The sequence below is a fragment of the Pelobates fuscus genome, chromosome 1 (genome assembly GCF_036172605.1).
Source record: "Pelobates fuscus isolate aPelFus1 chromosome 1, aPelFus1.pri, whole genome shotgun sequence".
NCBI classification, from domain to species: domain Eukaryota; kingdom Metazoa; phylum Chordata; class Amphibia; order Anura; family Pelobatidae; genus Pelobates; species Pelobates fuscus.
Genome location: NC_086317.1, coordinates 415,437,914 through 415,459,526, shown reverse-complemented (window position 1 = coordinate 415,459,526; position 21,613 = coordinate 415,437,914). Strand labels below are relative to the sequence as shown.

Genomic DNA, 21,613 nt, shown 5'->3' with positions numbered 1-21,613 from the left:
AGGGAAATATTAGTACTACTCGTTACTGGAGCTGGTGTGTCTTTTACTCCTCCAAAATCACGGTTAAAATAAAGCCATTCCCACAATGTATTTTTCAGCCTCGTTCCACCATCTTGAACCATCCTCCTATAGATGCTAATAGACGCCGGAAGTGTAGCGGCAGCCATTTTGTCCTATTGAGCGCGTCCTTCGCAGTCTCCTTACCCCCTTCCCGTCAGCCATCTTAGCACACTGTAAGCCGCGCGCCGCTACAAGAGTCCGCACGCTAAATACAACCGTTACTGCCTTTCAAAGATTGCAGAATAGGCTTGCTCTATTTGTTTCGCGGCAAAAAAACACAACAACAACAAAATCCGTTGTCATTATTAATCGTTTTATGTTATAACGTCGCCATATTTGTACACCCAACAATTGGCTTCTACGCCACTTCCTCCGAATGTCTGATTCAAAAATGGGTGTAGTAAAATGTCTGCCACTTTCCCGTTATTTTTCTGTTTGTGTGCAGATCGGCCTCGCGCTTTTCGGATTCTTAGTGCGACCCTCAGCGGCTGGTACACAAGTCCCGGCATGCTCAGCGTGCTGGGAGTGGCAGTCGATCGGCCGTTGAGGGAGCCCCATTTCTATGTCTCCCATAGTCTATAATAAGGCGCCTGTTATACACTCTACATACACATATATATATATATATATATATATATATATATAAAAAATGACCCCCCCCCGCGCTCAGTCTCTCTCTCTCAGAGCGCCCCCTGGCGGCCAGTGGTTCCGGCTTTGACTTCCGGTGAGGGCGGGTTGATAGCGGCCAGCGCCTCCTCTCCCCTCCCAGACCAGCAGAGGCAGCAGCAGAAGCCGCAGCTCCCGCCAGCCCCTCCCGCCGTCGCCATTCCTCGCCCGCCCGGCTCTCTCCTTCCCTCCCTCCCCGGGGCCTCTCGCCTCCGGATCGCTCCTTCCTCCCCATTCCTCCCTTGTTTTTCCTCCCCCCTTTCTCCTCCTCCCTTCCCCGTCTCTCTCTCCCCGATCACTCGGTGTTTCCCGCCCTCGCTCCTCACGGCGGTCATCTGTCGTCCTTTGTAACTTGGCAGGTAAGCGGCGGTCAACCTGCTCCGTGTGTCTGTGTCCCGCCCATCCGGCCCGCGCTGTCCGGTACCGGCCCCCGGTCAGTCAGGCTTTGTTTATTGCCGCAGCTGGCTAGGCCCGAGCTCATTGTATTGGGTGCTCCCACCATGTGAGTCGGTCATGGCAGCCCGTTAACCCCCTCCTCACTGGGATGGAGCCTGGCCACGTGACGAGCACGCTCCCAGCGATGATAAATATGGAGCACCTCGCTGAATGGAGCTCTCCTCCTCCTCCTCCATGGCAGCTCCATGTGGCTATCACACGCCCCTGAGTGCGGGCACCTCGGCCATGCCCTGCCCCTGGAAGGTGACTGGGCTGCCCTGCATGCATTACTGTGCGGGACATGGTGGGCTGTTTAAAGGGCACATTTCAGCACCTGGCTTGATGGAAACCAAAAAAAATAATCATAGAGAAATTGTGGATGTTCCCAATGACCTTTGAATGTTCTCTTTAAGAATAATGCAGCTTATTTCGCTTATTTTAGTGATCTTATTACCATGGCAACATGAGCCATTAAAAAAAAAAGTAATATATTGTGTGCATTATTTATATTTATATAAAAAATATTTTTTTCTTTGCATGTTTAACACTTGCGTCTAATCCGTTTGTTTTTATTTTTGTTGCTTTTCTGGCATAAGCATATCCTCACACCACAATTTATATTAACAGGCTTTGTAGACTCATATTTTTGGCCAAGGATGCTATGTTGGTATCTAAGATAAGCAGAAGTGGATTATGTTGCCAACCCCCCCTTTTTTTGCAATTTTTTTTTTTATTCCAAACGACCTAAAAAAGCCTACTTGGATGAACACTTAATGTTTTCTCCCCTTATGCCCCCCCCCCCCCCCCCCGATCTGTTAAAATGGAATTATTTAATAGAGCAAAACAGAGTTCATATCTGCCTAATATTGTGTGTTGCTCCAGTATTCTTTGTCTTGAGTCAGATGTTAGTAGCAAGTCCAAGATAGTAAGTTGATATGGAAGTAGACATCAGTTCGTGCTTTTTATAACGTCCGGTATTTTGACTTGCAGGCTATCTTCTATTGCCTATGCCAGTATGTTTGTGCATTAAAATGTTTCTGATGGAATTCACTACAGCAAGAAAAGTGTTGCGAAATCTGTTGGCACTATACACATGTTAAAGGGACACTATAGTCACCCAGACCACTTCAGCTCAATGAAGTGGTCTGGGTGCCAGGTCCCTCAGGTTTTAACCCTTCAGATGCAAACATAAGAAACTGCTATGTTTACATTTGGGGGTAATCCAGCCTCTAGTGGCTGTCTTCCGGACAGCCACTAGAGGCGCATCTGCGATGCTGGATGCAAATTTTGCATCCATCGCACAGAGCGTCCATGGGAAAGCATTGAGAAATGCTTTCCTATGGACACTGAATGCATTCGACTCCACTGACGGGGGACCTGACGTCAGACTGGGAGGAGAGGTCACAGACGCTGGAATAAGGTAAGCTGCTGAAGGGGTTTTAACTCCAATGCCACGTGTGGGGGCACCCTCAGGGCACTATAGTGTCAGGAAAACAGCTTTGTTTTCCAGAGACTATAGTGATCTTTTAATAGTGTTAATTTACTGTTAAAATACTTCCTTATAACATGGGTTCAGGGCTCAACACTTCCACTTGCTAATAAGCATTGGCAAATGAAAATTGTAGTCCTGGCATTTACACACTCGGTGAGCATACAGTGTGGGGTAAATTTTAGGCTTGGCAAGTAGCAAATAAATTAAAAATTTGCAGCCCTGATAAATTGATTTGGGTTTGTAAGTCAATGTATTTGCACAGTATACTTCTTACAGGGTTATTCACTAAACTGTTGGGAATTGATATTACATTTGAAATTAATGGCTGAAATAGCTGAACTGGTAAACTTCTGGCTAACATGCTTACATGTGTCTAATTTGGTCGTCATTGTAAAATATGAATTCCCAACAAAAGTGTTGCTCAGGCACTTTTACCTTTTGAGTTTCTCTAAAAAAAAAAAAAAAAAAAAATTCCCCCTTAAAACTCAAATGTTCGTTTGTTTTACAATTTTGTTCCTCCTTTGTCATTACTTTGCTTCCAACACTTATTAAAGTTGCCCTGTTCCTTTCACTACATATCGGCTGAGACACCATTTGATTCTTTCCTGGTGTGGTGTTAACTGGAATGTGGCGGTCACCTTAAACATTTCTCCTATTGTTTCATCTTCCTCTTTCAGAATCTTTTTGTTTCTGATCTAGTTCTTTAAAACATAACAAAGTAGGGACTATTTTGTCTTATATTTTTTTTTTGTTTTTCTATGCTTGACAAATGTGAGAAGGGTGGGGCCTAAAGCAAACTTAAAGGACCACTATAGTGCCAGGAAAACATTCGTTTTCCTGGCACTATAGTGTTAATAGGTCCCCCTCCCGCCGGGCTCTATGGACTCTGGTGTCTTCTCACAGTGCGAAGCGCCTCTAGCGGCTGTCAATGAGACGGGCACTAGAGGCTGGATTAACCCTAATGTAAACATAGCAGTTTCTCTGAAACTGCTATGTTTACAGCAGGCAGGGTTAACCCTAGATGGACTTGGCACCCAGAACACTTCATAAAGCTGAAGTTGTCTGGGTGCCTATAGTGGTCCTTTAATTTACCATGTCAAGATTGGCATTTTAAAAAGACACATGGCAGTCCCCACTTTGTCGGGATTTAAAGAGGACTAGATCAGAAATGAAGAGAAGACTAAAACAAATTCTGAAAGATGAAATGATAGTAGAAAGATAAGTTTGTGACTGAGCCACATTAAAGGACCACTCTAGTGCCAGGAAAACATACTCGTTTTCCTGGCACTAGAGTACCCTGAGGGTGCCCCCACCCTCAGGGACCCCCTCCCGCCGGGCTCTGGAGAGAGGAAGGGGTTAAACTTACCTCTTTTTCCAGCGCCGGGCGGGGAGCTTTCCTCCTCCTCTCCATCTTGATCGCGACGTCATCGGCTGAATGCGCATGCGCGGCAGGAGCCGCGCTCGCATTCAGCCGGTCGCATAGGAAAGCATTTACAATGCTTTCCTATGGACGCTTGCGTGCTCTCACTGTGATTTTCAGCCACTAGAGGATTTGGAGGCTGGATTAACCCTCATTATAAACATAGCAGTTTCTCTGAAACTGCTATGTTTATAAAAAAAGGGTTAATCCTAGAGGTACCTGGCACCCAGACCACTTCATTAAGCTGAAGTCGTCTGGGTGCCTAGAGTGGTCCTTTAAATGAAACTGGCATGTCATGTGTCCTCTGTCACGCTGAATAGAAAACTTAAGCATTTCCTAAAAATAAAATCTGTTTAGGAAACTCATAACGACTCTTGGGCTTCATTGAAGTTCATAAGCCATAAAGAAACAAGACAAAGTAGAGGCTACTTTGGCTTTTAGTAAGTGTGTGCCTTGACAAAAGACTGAGCTAGATCCATCAGGGTTTTGTCACTTCCCCCAGCCTTCACAGGCAGTGGCTGTGAAATAAAGTATTTTCTTGCATCGTGAAACCTTTTATGGAAGCTCTCATGGGATCTCTTGTAGACATCAGTGTTGTACTTTTGTGGATGTGCAAGAGTACCCTACTGATGTTGGCTCCTGGTTAATGAAGCTTAATATTGAAAATGGACAGAGCCCTGCAGGATTTCGGGGTTGGGAGACCGGCCGCATCTCCCGCTTCAAATACCATATAAACTTCTAAACACTGAAGTGGTTATTGTGTGATAAATAAGATGTTTGTCAAATTTTTTACATTAAAACGCTCTTGTATGTAGGACTAATTTCTTGCGCAACTGTAATGCCATCAAGACCTGTCGAACTACCTTAGCCGTGCGCTCCCTGAAAATAATGCTTACCTTAGAACGTTCGTCAACCAATCAGATTGAAGCCTTCAACGGCCCTGTAGTAAAAGGTGATATAAATAACCCACTAACTCCTTGCTGATAATTATAGACTCACCTGTTGGTGTCCTGAAAGCACACACATAAGATATAAGAAAACATGTGACGTGACAGTTCCTCTTTAAGTCTATTATCATAATTCTTGAGGAGCATTTGTGTTGTCCATGGACCAAATATAAACTGAGAAGTCCTATCGTAAAAAAATCTTGCAATATATCTTGGGTTTTGTTAAGAAAATAGGTTATAAAGTAAAATAAAAACTTATTTGGAATTGCAGATTGTAGGCCAGAATTATCGCAATAGGAAATTTTAGTCTCTGACCAAAAGAATAATTTCTGGTTTAAGTCCCCAAAAATATCTGTTTTTAAAATAGCATTGCTTATGTTGGAGGATTCAATTTTGTCTCTCCACTTGTGGTAGTGGACTGAAAGTGGTGTTTGGCATGATGTACTTATAGGATTAAGGTGGATTTGAGTTTACACCTTTTATTTTTTATTTTTTTAATATTTTTATGTGCGGTTTACAGAAAAAAAGTAAATCTGAGGGAGAAAAAGCCCAACACACTGAATGAAAAGTAGGAGCCACCACTTAATAGCACTATGATCACTTTGATTTGATGGGGTCATGGTGCTTGTTTGTACATACAAAGATAATGAACTTTGCTGTTAGTCCATCTCTGGCAGTTTTTTTTAGCAACCTGGAAATGCTGCTAGTAGGAAAGAAGTGAATTAAATGGTTAGTTTGAGCTGCAACATCATATGACAAAGTTCACTTGACTATTGCAGTGGAAGCGCCTCTAGTGCAAAACATGACAGCCACCAGACAAGTTTTTAACCCTTCAGGGTAAATATTCCATGAAGGGTTAAAATGGAGGACCACTGCCCCAGACATATTCATTGAGATTAAGTGGTCTGGTTGACTTTCATAGTCCTTTAAACTGTACAGATGTATCTGGGAAAATTTAAAGGGACACTACTGGCACCCAGACCACTTCATCTTTGTAGTCTGGGTGCAGTGTCCTTGTCTCCTTAACCCTTCAATGTAAAACATTGCTTGTTTACATTAAAGGGTTGACTGGCTTTTCATGCCGTTTAACTCTGTGAAATGACGCTGGGCATCCTTACACTTTGCATGAGGACGTCCAGTGTGTTGCAACCCCCCCTCCATCCCAAGGAATGTGTATTGGGTTCCCGCTCATGCTGATGATGAGGGAGCTTGGCGCTGGAATAAGGTGAGTGTTTAATGGATTGTTTAACCCGCTCATTGCCACAGCTTTGTATTCCCAACACTAGTGTTTGACTATCAAGTGTTAAGTCTGCATCTTCTCTAAATGCATAGTTTTTTTTTTTTTTTTTTTATATTTTAATATTGCTTCTGTTATTGACATTCAAATTGGAAGCAAGATGTGCAGGTTGATTTCTATAAGGGGCTGTTTACGATAAGCATGTCTGGTCTGCTCATAAGGTGGGTGGGGAATGCCTGACCAGGGATGTGCTAGCTACAGCAGGCTGATGGGTACTCGGGTCAGCCAGTGCACATAATGCTCCTAAATTGCTCTGGGATTAGCAAGTTTGATGTCCTCTTCCACCATTATGGTGCTGGTGGTGTCCCTTTAACCCCTTAAGGACCAAACTTCAGGAATAAAAGGGAATCGTGAGGGATGAGGCATGTCATGTGTCCTTAAGGGGTTAAAGCCAGCATCTAGCATGAACCTTCTCTACTGAATGTTACACTTGTAATTCTGCAGTTTCCTTAACTTCTTGGGCTATTCCCTGTCTGTAAGTTACGGTAATATGCTTCCTCACACTTCTGCCATACTGCTGGCCAGAGGATGGTGACATTTTTATAACGAGTGGCTTATTCTCTGTATCTAGAATTGCGTGAATAATAAAGAAAATATCTCTCTCTCTCTCTCTCTCTCTCTCTCTCTCTCTCTCTCTCTCTCTCTCTCAAAACTTGTAACGCTTTAGTGATAGCTTTGCCATAAGCCTAAACTTTGCGGTTTTTATAATTCACAATGACTTGGGGTCTAGTGAGTAAACTCCCTTATAGTTTTAGAGAAAACGTGTCAACACACCGTACGCATCGATAGTGTCGTTTTAAATAATGCTGCATTATAATTGGGGATTGACCGATACTGATTTAAAAAAAAAAAAATGTGTAAAAAATGTTAGAGCCGATAATCTGAACTTTTAGGCCGATAGCCGATGACTTACTGATGTTCTGTACATTTACCATTTTGAAAAAAATAAACTATTTCTAAAGGTAAATGCACAAAATATACATGCTGTGTGTAGTGGATGCAGTGTGTTTAGACGGAGCTGTGTTTGTGTAGTGTTTATATAACGAATGCCGGTGTGTAAAGTGAATGCACTGTTTGCATTTAGTATATACGCACACACTACACTGCATTCACTTAACACACGCTACATTCACTATACAAACACACACTTTGCATTTAGTATATACGTACCCACTACAGTGTTTGTGTATAGTGAATGCAGTGTTTGTGTAGTGTTTATATAATGTAGTGTTTCTTTAGGTATGGAATTTAGGGGGGAGGGGGCATTTTTTATGTCAAACATTTTTTTGGTCCCTCATCCCTGCTTGTTACCTGGCTAGGGCAGGGGGGGATGTGGCATGGACTGTGCAGTGGGGGCCCACAGCAAGCGCTAACTTACCTTCCCAGCAGCTCCCCTGTGTAAATCTGCAGTACTCGCAATATTTGCATTGGGAGCTGCTGGGAAGTTAAGTAAGCGCTTGCTGCGGGCCCCCCATAGACCGCCGGGCTTGTAATGGGCCTGGCAGTTCTGGTATGTATTTTCAGCAATATCTGTATCTCTGTTGGCTGATATTGCCAAAAATACAGAATATTGGCCAGACTGATTATCTGTCGATCCCTAATTATGGCATTTTAAGAGTGCTTGAAACTCGTAATGCACTTTGGCTTGCTGAAATGCTGAGTGAAGAGAATAGTGTGGCAGGAGCTCTGGGCATTTGCCTATCAAGTGGCAGGCAGTTGCTTAGAGCTCGTCTTGCAAGGACTTCTTATGCATTGGGAAGTCTCATTGTAAAGCCCAAAAGTCTGGGCTGGGTTAGAAGGGGTATAGTGCTCTGGAATTTGTTGGTGCTTTATAAATAATGGGAAGGTTCACAAAGACTGCAGCTTTTGTAAGCGGTTTTTACATTTATCCACAATGAAAAATGGATAATTAAAGGACCACTATAGGCACCCAGACCACTTCAGTTTAATGAAGTAGTTTGAGTGCCAGGCCCCCCGTAGTTCTAACCCTGCAGCTGTGCGCACTTGGTCACCAGTGCCGGAGCACGGCACTGGATTAAGGTAAGTGGCTAAAGGGGTTTTAACCTCTTCAGCCCAGCGGGAGGGGGGACTTAATAACCCTTTTGTGCCAGGAAAACAACTATTTTCCTGGCACTACAGGGCTCCTTTTAATGCATGTTTTCATTGGGGGTATGCTTACTAAAAAAAAGGTTTTTTCCCCCCCGCTCCTTCTCCTTACTACTATACCAAGTCTAGCCTTTTTGATTAGAAAAATGTCCTGCCTGGGGTGTACATTGGATAGCATGTTGAATTCTAGGAAAACTCTTTTAGGTGTGTAGGCACATCCAAGTTTAGCAATTTGATCAGCAAGGATTTGCCAGAAAACTTTACCTAGGATTGTAGATGTCTAACTACCCACAGGTCACATGCCTGTCTTTAACCCCTTAAGGACCAAACTTCTGGAATAAAAGGGAATCATGACATGTCAGACATGTCATGTGTCCTTAAGGGGTTAATAAATGTTCCATATCTCCCGACTTTAGTGCAAGAGCAACATCTAAAAGTGTTCCCTTGGATAAGCCCGAATAATTTGTTCTTGGAATGTAAATTCTTTCTAGCATGGCCCTCTTCTATCAATCCACATTACTTGGTGATTTGTCACCACTGTATACTTGTTGAGCACTGCAGGGTATGTTGGTGCTGATTGTCACACTAGAGTAATTTATTTGTGGAATTTGGTATTTCATTTACAGTTTGTGTGTTCTAGTCTCGTCTTATCCTGTGACCAAAGATCTGACTACTTTGTACATCTTCTGCGTATTACCTTGACCTGCAAGAACTCTTCTCACCATGGACACTGGTGTTATTGAAGGAGGATTAAATGTTACGTTGACAATCAGGCTGCTCATGCATGGCAAGGTAAGTGCTCAATCCAAGTGGCCAATGGAACACTTTAAAGGCAAGCTGCTTTATGTTTAAGGAACCTTGAGGCAGAGTGCAACTTGCTTATTTTGCTGCAGCACTAATTTAGCTTTGTCTTTGGCAAATGAGTGGGACATTCTGTGTTTCAATAGACTGCATATACAACAATTTCTTTCAAAGACTAAAGGAGCACTATTGGCACCAGAACCACTATAGTTTAATGGAATTGCTCGTGGGCATAGAGCCTGTCCTTTTATGAAAAGGCAGTGTTGGTACCGCTTTTGTTCAAGACTGCTTCTAATGACTCCCTCTCCTTGCTACTAGAGGGACTTTAAAGTAGGGATCGACCGATTATTGGTCTGGACGATATTCTGTATCGTCGACAAGATTGGTATCTGCCTATAGAAATACCGATATTGCTGATAATACGTACCAGGAGCGCTGGGCCCGCAGCAAGCTCTTGCATGCCTTCCCAGCAGCTCCCCTGTCTAAATCTCGAGTCCCATGGCCGTCAGAGCATTGCCACGGGTTACGCAGGCCCGCGAGAGTTAGACGGGGAGCTGTCGGCCTGAAAGTTCACAGATAATCAGTATCGGCTCTAAAAAAATCCATATCGGTCGATCCCTACTTTAAAGACTGAAGTTTACTGAATGTTCACCATAGAGATGCTGAAATGCTTTGTATGAAGAGTGCCTCCAGAACACCTGCATTGCAAAGACTTCTTATTGAGCTGCATTGGGAAGTCTGATTGGACAGTCACGAAATTTGGCTTCTGATGAGATCTGCAGCTTTTGCAAGCTGTTTTTAGAGGATACCCCCAATGGAATAATGTGTTTTTTTTTTTTTGTTTTTTTTTTTTGTTTTGTTTTTCTTCCACTGGGGGGGTATATCTTCTAATCAGAGGTATTTTAAAATGTAAAAAAAGTTCTCTCCAGCTTATTCACCTAAAGACCAAATGCAGCTGGGTGGCACAAGTAAATTGTCAACTATCTAAAATGGTTTGACTACTTATGGTTCGAAGGCACTCCTAGTGCGATAACCAGTATAGCTGTAATGCTTTGCATATCTAGGACATCTTTCTGCATCATTTCAAAATTAATAGATCAGATGAATGAAATCTAGTTAGAAACTGCTGAAATGGATTAATGTCTTATGCATGGCAACTAAATGCAATTTCTTTGATTTTTAAAGGTTAAAAATTATTTTTTTAAATCTTCATCTTTGTAGGAGGTTGGAAGTATAATTGGAAAGAAAGGAGAATCTGTGAAAAAGATGCGTGAGGAGGTAGGTTTAACCCTTCTAGTGAATGTGATAAGGCAACATTGATTTTGTGTTTTCCACCTCTTCCAGTGTGTTGCCTAAATGTTAAAGAAACAAGTGTCCGTTCTCCTAGATCTATTTTTCTTTTCAGAGTGGGGCCCGGATAAACATCTCAGAAGGTAATTGCCCTGAACGAATTATCACTCTTGCGGGACCTACAAACGCCATCTTCAAAGCATTCTCTATGATCATTGAAAAACTGGAAGAAGTGAGTTTTCTTGTGTATGTATATATGTGTTGTCAGTCAGACTTGTAATATTTACTTGATAAGCCATTTACTTCTGTTTCTTTTCCATTTTGTAGGATATTAGCAGCTCTATGACAAATAGTACTGCATCCAGCAAACCACCTGTGACGCTGCGTCTTGTGGTTCCTGCTAGTCAGTGTGGCTCCCTAATTGGGAAAGGCGGTTGTAAAATTAAAGAGATTAGAGAGGTATGTATTTCTGCCTGTGGATTTTACACTTTTGGGAAGTCTCTTGAACTGAAATGCTGGATTGACTTTTCATTTGTTCTTCCCTTGCCATCAGAGCACAGGGGCTCAGGTCCAAGTGGCTGGAGATATGCTTCCCAACTCAACAGAGCGTGCAATCACTATAGCTGGCATTCCTCAGTCCATCATTGAATGTGTCAAGCAGATATGCGTTGTCATGCTGGAGGTGAGACTTGATAGTACAGGTTTGAGGTTCCTAATTTTCTGAACAAAGTAATTGAAAAGATTCTGAGCCTTTACATTACTGGAAAGTAAGTGACTTGTTCATATGTGTAATACAAATATTTTATTAAATGTATAGACTGTCTGGCTTATAGGCTTTGTCCCTGCAGTCTCAAGCCTCTTACTTGACCTGACGGTGACACCCATGTTTTTAATTTATATAATTTTTTTTTATAACTTTCTGCTTTTATTGACCAATAGTACAGTATGTATATCTGTATACAAAAATAAAACCACAATCTCCACACTATTAAATGTGTATTGGTAAATTCAAAATGTGAGGCATGTAAATGGGAAGAAACCACAGCTCAACAACATGGATCAGAGTTCAGTGTCCAACAGCAGTATTGGACAGTTTGTAGCATGAGTTAGGCTGCCTGAACAATATTTTCCAAAAAGCTCCATGAATGAGGAAGAACACCTAAGGGAAGGACCGGGCAAAGATTGTGATAGAGTAACATAGCTGGCAATAAGACTTGGATCAGTGTAAGGTTGTGTAAAGCACCAAATGGCACAGGGCACGGAGGGGAAAAGGAGCCGGGAATGTGGATATATGGACATTGAGAGCAGCTCAGGTGAGGCATTATGTCCCAGGATATCCCGTGCATACCTGAATGGAATCTGTGCGCGCTAACACACATTCCCTTCTTCCCCAGAGGTTGCTGACATTTCAGAAAGCCAATTTATCCAGTGGAACCATGTATTAAAGTGATTGTCTGTCTGTGGCACCAAAACTGAGCTACTCATTAGAGCGGGGACTAATGTTTAAACGTCCTTTTATTACAAAGTATGTTTTACATTCATAATTTCTCCTCTAAGAGCTTGCAGGAGCCTCTGGTGTGTGATTTTTAAAGTTCAACTAACAGCAGAAAACATACTGTGCTCTATTGTCCTATTGGAAATTAAACACCCCATTCCCAAGGAGATTTAACTCCTAAATAACAGCTTGCTCAGTGAGACTGCAGGAGGGTAATATAGAAGCACCAAAAGAAATTTAGCTATTGAACTGAAGACTTTCCTGTGCCCTACCTACTTTATACTGCATAGCATCCCATGAATGGAAGCCTAGACTTGGGTGAACAGGAACGAATCTGACCCTTTCATAAATGTCCCCCAATCTGAGCTATGGCTACAGCATACGTTTTGCTGTTTTCTGAATAGACGTCTGAGAGAACCCTTTAATGGAAAGCCCAGACTGATGAGAAATTCTTACTAGATGCTTTATTTCCTGATAGTCAGCTTGGCTGGCAAGCTGTGATTGTGTTTCTTGCTGTCAGGATCACCTTCTTGGGCCATAGAACACTTGCTAATGTCTGTATCAGGCATAGAAAGTTGCTTTGTAAGCATTGACCAATAACCAAAGGCAAGACTACTGAGTAATCCAGGAACCATTGGACCTATAGGCTGAGATCCCACAGGGACCTAACATGCAATGTTGCCAGTCTGCCAAATGATTAGTTTATGCCTGCTAGTAGTGCAGTCTACTGTGTACGCTCATTTTAAGCTAAAATACTTGGCACTTAACTTTGAAGTCATTGTAAATGGTGATCACTCATTTCTCTGTTAGGCAGAAAAGTTGGGATTATAGTGGTTCCCTCATCTAATACTGTAGGGTTTTTACAAGTATTTATTTTAATGTCTATTGAGTGTGGCTTGTTTATAACTGTATCACACACTACCGCCTTGTTTACATTTTTTTTTTTTCTTCTTTTCCCTTAACTTCCTTACATTGACTAGTCTCCTCCAAAAGGAGTTACCATCCCATATCGACCTAAGCCTTCCAGCTCTCCGGTTATTTTTGCAGGTGGTCAGGTAAGAATACTTAGATCTGCACTCAGATTTTCCTGCATGTTTTATCTCCGCCTTAATATCAGCAGTTTGCGTGGCTTGCACGGGATCTGTGACAAAGCCTTTCTCTAGTATTCAAATATCAATGATGTTTTGAAAAGGAGTAAGCTGTAAATTTTAAATTCTGTCAGGTGGAATTCAATGACCATTACATTGTATCATTTGATTTATGGACTACAATACAAGCTCTTACAATTTTGCATATTGTGAATGTTTACACCATATCTAATACAGAAACCAGATGTCATGATTTTTAAAAGCTTGGTGGGTGCACATTTGATTTAATATGAGCCCCCAAGACATTAAAAGCTTTTTTTTTTGTTTTTTTATTTTGCAAGTGGCCACTATGAAAATCCTTCTGAGGAAGCGTAGCTGCTTGGCTTTCCACTGGATGCATGTGTAAATATTATACACATAAATGCAATTTTTGTTTTTACATTTTATTTTGCACCCTTCTTAGTCACTTTCTACAATTGTTTCTTAATTCTAGCAGTGATGCATCTTTTTGAACAAAGTGTAAGTGTCTCTGATGGAAGTGCCTGCCTTACAGTCTTCATTTTATTTTACCATGGGTTACAATCATGGATCCAAAATGAGTTAACTTGGTGCTCAATGAGCCCACCACAACTGAATGGGAAATAAGTTAAATACTTGACTAAAGCAGGAAATGTGACTGGCTGAATACATCTACTCTGGAATAAAACCAGTCTTCAATACCGTTTTTGTTCTGGAACTGTAGTGAGTCCTCCCTTTATGAGCTTGCTGTGAGACTCGTTTTGTAATGCTTTAATTCCATGGAACAAATGACTGTCCCGCTCAATGTTTGGTTTTATTTGTAGGATTATTTTTTTTTTTTTCTAATTGAATCTTTCATCTTACAATGATTTCCACATGACCCTATTGGCAAGCAATGCACAACAGTTTCTGAGATCTAAAATTGAAACTCCCGTGTAAAATTGTCCCTTCTGTTTTGTAGGAGTGTTTAATTTCAGCCATAAATCATGTGTATCTGCAAAGATATGGGGTAAATATAGTGCCTTAATCTCATAGTACACCTCCTGGCACTAGAACGGCTCCATCCCATAAAACCAAAAGTGTGTGTGCGCACACAGTAGAAAGGTTGTAGTTTAACCAAGTGCAATTAGTCTTTGTCAAAAGATGATCACTGTTTCAAACCGAAAGTAACACAACAACCTATTGATATCTCAGGGTAAAGAAGAAAATGCATAGCGGAATTACTTAATTTTATTCAAAAAAATATATATATAATAAATATAGGCGCCAAAGAATTATATAAACTTGGTGTTCTAGTCAAAAAGTTTGCAATGTAGTCTTAGTTCTTAAAAAATAGGATAATTGTAGCAAGGACAGATAACTTTGCAGACCAAGGATTCCTCATTTGGACCCCAATGTTAAATGGGCACTGGTGAAACCTTTTTTTTTTTTTCTTTGTCTTTTCCTGGCAGGGTCCAAATGAAGGATACTTTAGTTTGCAGAAAACAAATGCCTGTGTATTCTTCAGGTATCTTGTCTTAGGAATTGACCAACAGAATACTAGAGACAGAATTTTCTGGATTTTATTTTTAATAGCTCAGATGCCTGAATGCTGTGATTGTGTAATCTGACTTAGTTTTTTTATTATTTACTTTTGTATTCTATAGAATATGAAATTCTCATATTTTAATTTTGCCATTCAATTCCCAGAAATACCCATTTGATGCACTTCTGTTTTGTTACATTTTGTCACTTTTTTAAAATTTATTTTTGAAAGAATTCCTCCACCCCTCCCCCTTCTGGTATATGGATTTTAACTTTTAAAAACGTTTGTAACAACGTTTAGATTTTAAGCCATAATTATCTTGGAAAAGAGTCTGAGTCCATGCGGTGAAGCCTCATTAATGTAAACTAATAACTTTCTTTATTTTTACAGAACACATTAAGCTATACATTTATGGCATTGCTTGTATGGGTTTCTTGTAGATTTTTATACACTTTCAGTGCCTTCCAGATTATGCTTGAAATTAAGTTATAATCCTGAATTGGCTATGTCTTAAGGTTTAATTGAGCAAAGCATGCCCCCCCCATATAGAAACAAGGGAAAGTGTTGGTGAAGGAAGAGCTTTGGCCAGTGGTCTCATTTTGGATCTGTGACTACTCTCCTTTCCCATGGTTTGAAACTCTGGTGTCTGTCCTTTAACAATATAGTTGTGTAGGTTAAAGTTCCCATGATGCTCTGTCAGCCTTCTATCTGACTGAGCATCATGACCTACAGCTGTTCTAGTGTCGGACATCAGAGTATGTGATGGTGGGGTTACATTTTAACCAATGAGGACTGAGGCTTTTACTTTTATCAGAGATGACTGAATCCCATTTTCGCTTTGTTCAACAGGTTTCACGCCAGCCCGGAGGGCACGCATGTGAGACTGACCTGTGGGAGGGGCGAAGGTCCCACACAGGGGGGGTCTCCCTAGATGCTGTGGATCTCCATGGGGTAGGTCCTGATGTATTTATCTTGCTGTTTGACCCTTATGTATTGAGTTTTATGGGTGTAAAGTATTAACATTCTTGTTTTTGATTAGTGGGTGGCTTCCACCTGACAGTTTATGTAGTGCGAACTATATGCTATTAAGGTATTTGTCACAGATCATATGCAATGTAACAAGCTTCAAGTAAGAATATTTGCTTAATGCTTTTTGTTCGGATGGTTCCTAGTTATTACAAATATTAACTGGCCAAATGACCACTTTTACCAAGTCCTAATCTACACTGGTAACACTTTGAGAGATTTTCTTTTCCTTAATGGGGCATTATGCAAAATGAGCCCTTTATGGCACTGGATTTACCTCTTAAACACGTGTATTCCTGACGCTTTAGTATCCTTGTGGCCATTTAGGTGACTGATCCCCACCTGCAGGGAGGGAATAAAAGTACTTTTTAAATCATGTTTTCTCCCTCTCAGCGCTGTTCCTGCCTCTTTGTCTGAGATCATGATCTCAGACAATCCAATGCTGTGCCATAGGAAGACATTGGGATACTAGAGTGCAACATTGTGGTCTGTCTGAGACCATCTGATTCAAATAGTTTCATTCCTCAAATGCTTCTAGTGGCTTTCTGTGAAACCGCCAGTAGTGGCACTTAACACTATATCTGAAAACATTTCCTTTTCATTTATTTTTTACTGTACAGTGTTATCATTGCAGGGTTTAAGGATGGGAGGCATGGCACTCAGACAAGTTCCTAGAGATGAAGTGACCCAAGTACCTATAGGTTTTTAATTGGTGGCCTTTTATACCATCCTTTCAATCTGTTCCCAAAAGAAGTTTTTGAAGTGTTCTGTTTAACATCCGCAGTTTATAGCCCTGTGTGTAATATGAGCAAGATGTTAACATTATTCATGATGTAGTGGAATTTTAATGTTTATTTTAGGGGGTAAAATGCACTATTAAGTTATTACTGTGTCATGGTGTGCATAACATTGCATAATGTAAGCCATAAAACTATATCTATATAATAATCTAGCAAAATTTGACAACTGGGGAAGTGCTATCTAAAGTGTGTTCTTGCTGTCAGACCTCTGCCAATAATTGACTGGCCTTGAAGGACACTGCTATATGCAGTTGTCCTAACTTCCTGCACAGCAACTAGAGTGCATACATTATCTACACCAGTGCTAGCTACATAAGTATAGAAGCTGAATGGCTCATTCAAATTCCAGCCCACTGAGCCTTATTGGTAAAGTGTTTTCAAGCAGGACCCATCAATCAGAATTCCATTGTTGCCAGAGGTGGATGTTACAATGACGTAGCACACGTGTAGCTGTGGACATGCAACAGTGCTTTGTAATGTATTAACCGTATCGCTTCGATATATCTTACCCATAGGGGGAGGCCTTCAATTAAAGTGAACTTGCATGCCTGTATTTAATAATCATTTGATCTGTTAACTTGTGGAAATCATAATGCTACTGAAAAGCATAAAGAGAAATAAAAAACAAAACTATCCTATTAAAAAGAATGGGATTATCTCCTAAATGCTGCTCAAACTGTCCGTTTCCCAAAAAAGCACAATGTATGTAGAAAGCTGAAAAGCGCATTAAAAACCAGGAAAAGTAATCTTACAGAAATTTGCTCGGAAGAGTTAAATTGGTATAGAAATAAAAGGAGTAGACTTTAAATTTTGTGTGCGTGTGGTGTTTTGGTGTTCTTACTGCACAAATTTTCAAGAGATCTGAATTTTGCACAAATCACTGTTCCTCCGTGGTTGAAACGTTTTCGGCTTGCCGCTGTCTGGATGTTTAGCAGTATCTATGCTTGGCTGTCACTCAAACACAGCTAGCTGGCTGCCACTTAGTTTTAATAGTACTCCCTTTCCTCCTTTTTTTTTTTTTTTTATAGGCCTACACCATTCAAGGACAGTATGCCATTCCTCAGCCTGATGTAAGTTTGCTCTTTGCACTTGTCTGTTGGTGAAAGTGAGCACTGCCCACATTAACTTCTCATGTCCTTGCCTGTTTCAACCTTTAACCACCATCTTTTCTGTCTAGCTGTCTTTAGCTTTGGCCACAGCAATTTTTTTTTTAGAGATTTGTCAGATAATCCATATGTTAGTATAATTATCCAGTTGTGTTTTTTTTTTTTTCCTTAAAACAATCCTTTAGAATGTCATCCTATTATTGATCTACTTCTCTTAAACTTTGTATTTTACAGTGCACTGTTTACCATATCTGACTTTTACTTAAATTTTATTCTGCAGCTGACCAAGTTGCACCAGCTGGCAATGCAACAGTCTCACTTTCCTATGTCTCACAGTGGCAACACCGGATTCAGTGGTAAGGTGTATTTTTAAAGTTTGTCCTGCTTAGTTGTAGTTTCTTATGTTCCAAAACCTACAATTGCCGATTCCCCCCCCCCCCCCCCCAAACCGGCAAATTATAGAACCTAATAAGGGAGTCCTAAAATCTTGTGTAGAAAATGAATTTTCTCTCCCTGTTAAATGTCTTTTTAGATCTCCTGTAGCAGGGGTTGGCAACCTTTGGCACGTGTCATCCAGATTTAAGAGCACTATATGGTCAGGAATACAAACTTGTATTCCTGACCCCTATAGTGTTAAAATCACAATTTAGGTCCTTGCCCCTCTTAAAAGGTAAAGCTTGCCTTATTACTAGCTTGGGTCTGCTGACCCTACCTCTGATCCGCCTCCTTGGCTTACATCATCAGAATTGATGATCTCATCCGATCGACTGAGATCGTCAAGGGGGCTGAGCCAAATGCAAGCTTGGCCAATCAGAATCTCCTCATAGAGATGCTTTGAGTCAATGCATCTCTATGGGGAAAGTTCAGTGTATCCATGCAGAGTGTATGCAGCACCGCCACAGGAAATGCCTCCAGTGGCCATCTGAGGTTTGACCACTGAAGGTGTCCTAGGGAGCAATGTAAACACAGCATTTTCTATGAAAAGGCATTGTTTACAGCTAAAAAGCTGCAGGTGCTCACTATACTCAACAGAACTACATTAAGCTGTAGTTGTTCTGGTAAATCTATAGTGTCCCTTTAATTGGACAGATTAAGAGATCCCTTATCGCAGATCAATTGTACCACTCATGATCTATGGCGACATCAAATCACCTCTATTTAAAATAGTGGTAAAACAATATTGCCTTTCCTGTCCTACAGCATAATATGAACATTAAAGGGTACATGGAGTTGTTGCTTGCTAATCGATCTCTCAGGATGGTATATATAACTGCCATTTAATGGCTCCCCCAACCCCTGCCCCCTGTATGAGATTTAGCTGACCTGTATTAAGTATTTATTTTTGTTCTGTGATGTGCAGTAATCGAAGCATGTTATTTTACAGGAGGCATTGATGCATCGGCTCAAACCACTTCTCACGAACTCACCATTCCAAATGATGTACGTATATATATATATATATATTTTTTTTTTTGTACATTTCATTCTCCCGTCTTGTTACAAAGGCTCTTATCCTTCCTTACTGCTTTATTCACTTTACTAGTTTTACCTTGAAGTAAATTTGGTTGGAAGAAGTGGGAACATGCTAAAGTAAACTGCTTACACAGGTTTCATAAGCCACTTGTCTAAAAAAATTTTTAATGATATCCAAAGTTGAACTGAAAGATTGTATATAACAGTTTAGTGTGTTGGTTAAAACTAGACCTGTGCAGTTCGGCCCGAATGGAAATTCAAATGAATTTCGGACATTTGGATGCGTCTGACGTGCCGAACTCCTATATCAATCCAACCGTCCTCTTATCTCAACCCTACCCTTGCCCGAATTGCCCTGAATTTTTTTGCCCAGGCACATAACTTTTTAAAACCTTAAACTGTCTGGATGGTGAGGTGTTGTGTAAAATTAAACAGTTAAAAGATGCAAGCTGGTTGTGAGATCAGCTTGTATAAGATGCCACTGGGGTTGTTTTAGAGATGGGGGTAACCCTGTGCCTTACTCCCCTCCCCCCTACTTGTAGTTTTATTGCCACTCTTGACGGTTAGTGTGCTTCCTTAGCAGCTATATATCTATATCATCTGAATTGGAGGGGATGGGACATATGTTGGCAACATATGTCTGATCTGTTGCAGATCTAATTGCCAGTTATGCTAGCTGAATTTGACTCTGTAATAGAGTACATCTTCTATGATCAGCCTTGTCTGTCTAAGCAACCCCGCAAGTGACCTACAAAACAAATATAGTGAAAAGTATAGTTAACAGCCTGTGGCTTACAAATTCCAAAATGAGTGTGCTTTACATAGTTGCTCTAATGGACTCTTATCTTTCCTGCTGGTTTCCTTGATCTTTACCGAAGACAGTTTGACTTCATAGATGTCTACCGATGACATTCCTTTTATGTCCTAGAGAGGGCAGACAAGATGGCTGGGCAGTTCAGTCGTATAGTAATTTTTGTTGTGTCAACAGATGAGGCCACCCCCCTATGCATGACGTGTAGAATATTGCTATATAAATAGTCATCACTCTTTAAACAATTTAGTTAGTGTAAGCACTGCAAATTATTATGCAAATTTGAGAAAATGAAATTTCAGCCCATAAGACACCATGAAATAAAAGCTCTACTATAATCTCTCTACTGATTTTTTTTTTTTTCTCTCCTTTTAGTTGATCGGTTGTATCATTGGACGTCAAGGAGCTAAAATAAACGAGATTCGTCAGATGTCTGGGGCACAGATTAAAATTGCTAATCCTGTGGAAGGTTCTACTGATCGACAAGTGACTATCACTGGATCTACAGCCAGCATCAGCTTGGCCCAATACCTTATCAATGTCAGGTAAGTTCCCTACATTAGTGTGGGGAAACTAAGGCTTGTTTTATTAGTTGTCATGGTGGTATGCTTTTCTTTAAAGCCTCTTTTGAGCAGACATTGTTCTAATCTTATTGTTCAATAGAAACGTAAAATTCTATTTTTTATTTTTTTTTAATAAGAGTAAGTCATACATAGAACACTTATGCCTGAAGGGATTGTTACCCAGAACGGCGTGATTTCATTTAGTAACCATTATTTTACCATATTTCCCAGGCCATGTACAAAGTATTGATAGGCAGGGAACGGGTGGAATTAATGGGATTCACCAAGAAAACTAATGACAACCAAAATTCTGGTGTTCCTATCTCCCATCACACCTCATGATACATTTCATCAATAAAATACTTTGTATATTGATGATTTTCTACTGTAACCCTAACCTTTGTGCTTTTGCTAGTCTGACAAAGATTGGCTTATCTGCCTACCTCGTTTTAGCAGTGACTGATATCTCCATAGGCTTTATAGCAACTGGTCCCCAGTTGTATTAAATTTCCTGTTTCTCAACTATCTGAGCTGTAATCCTAAAAAAAAAAGTAACTGCATAGTTCTATAAATTGACTATCCCATAAGCAGTGCATCCACGAGCCACACTATTTGAGGGGGGAGGAACTAAAATAAAAATCCTTGTTCTAGTAAAAATATGCCTCTGGCTGCTTTGCATTAATTTGTGTGAATGTTTTCCATTTAGAACTTAATTCTCAAATGAGATGCTACTGTGCTCCATTGTGCACAAGTACTCAATTCGGTCCTGCTTACATTTATAGAACAAACACAGTAATTCAGTACTCCATACTCCCTCAAGGCCTGGCAGTGGATTTTGGATGCATGAACTTTGTTTTTAAATGAAGTGGGATTTTTGTTTTATTTCCTCCCTGCCCACAACCACACTGTGCATCTACTTTTTTTTTTTTAAAAAAGTCTGTCGTTTAAAATTGGCATTATAATAACTGAACTGGCATGGCTAAGATCCCATCCAGTTGGGTTTTATTCTAAACCCAATTTTTGTAGGGAACACTTCTGTAGGCGACCCCCTCTTTTTTTTTTTTAATCACATGGCTTCCCGTAGGGTCACCGCATTAAGAGCTGTGCTTGAGTTGCTATGGGGAATACACTCAGAATCTGCTAAACTATTTAAAGCATGTAACACAGATCTTCATTAAAGGAACACTATTGCAT

General features: G+C 40.7%; 1 protein-coding gene across 4 annotated transcripts in view; it reads left to right on the top strand.

Moving 5' to 3' along the window:
• Positions 1-801: 801 nt before the first annotated feature.
• PCBP2 (poly(rC) binding protein 2) overlaps positions 802-21,613 on the top strand; it is a 31,267-nt gene continuing 10,455 nt past the window's right edge. For 3 of the 4 annotated variants that reach the window (XR_010084474.1, XM_063428460.1, XM_063428459.1), the window contains exons 1-11: positions 802-1,085; positions 9,050-9,215; positions 10,446-10,502; positions 10,630-10,746; positions 10,842-10,973; positions 11,068-11,196; positions 12,990-13,064; positions 17,495-17,536; positions 17,853-17,928; positions 18,957-19,012; positions 20,232-20,401. Coding sequence is in view for 3 of the 4 variants with exons in the window: in XM_063428460.1 (XP_063284530.1) it covers positions 9,147-9,215; positions 10,446-10,502; positions 10,630-10,746; positions 10,842-10,973; positions 11,068-11,196; positions 12,990-13,064; positions 17,495-17,536; positions 17,853-17,928; positions 18,957-19,012; positions 20,232-20,401 (923 nt within the window). In the remaining variant the exon portion in view is untranslated. Of the gene's footprint in view, positions 1,086-9,049; positions 9,216-10,445; positions 10,503-10,629; positions 10,747-10,841; positions 10,974-11,067; positions 11,197-12,989; positions 13,065-17,494; positions 17,537-17,852; positions 17,929-18,956; positions 19,013-20,231; positions 20,406-21,613 lie in introns of those variants that run through there. The other variant, XM_063428461.1, reaches the window with a different exon arrangement.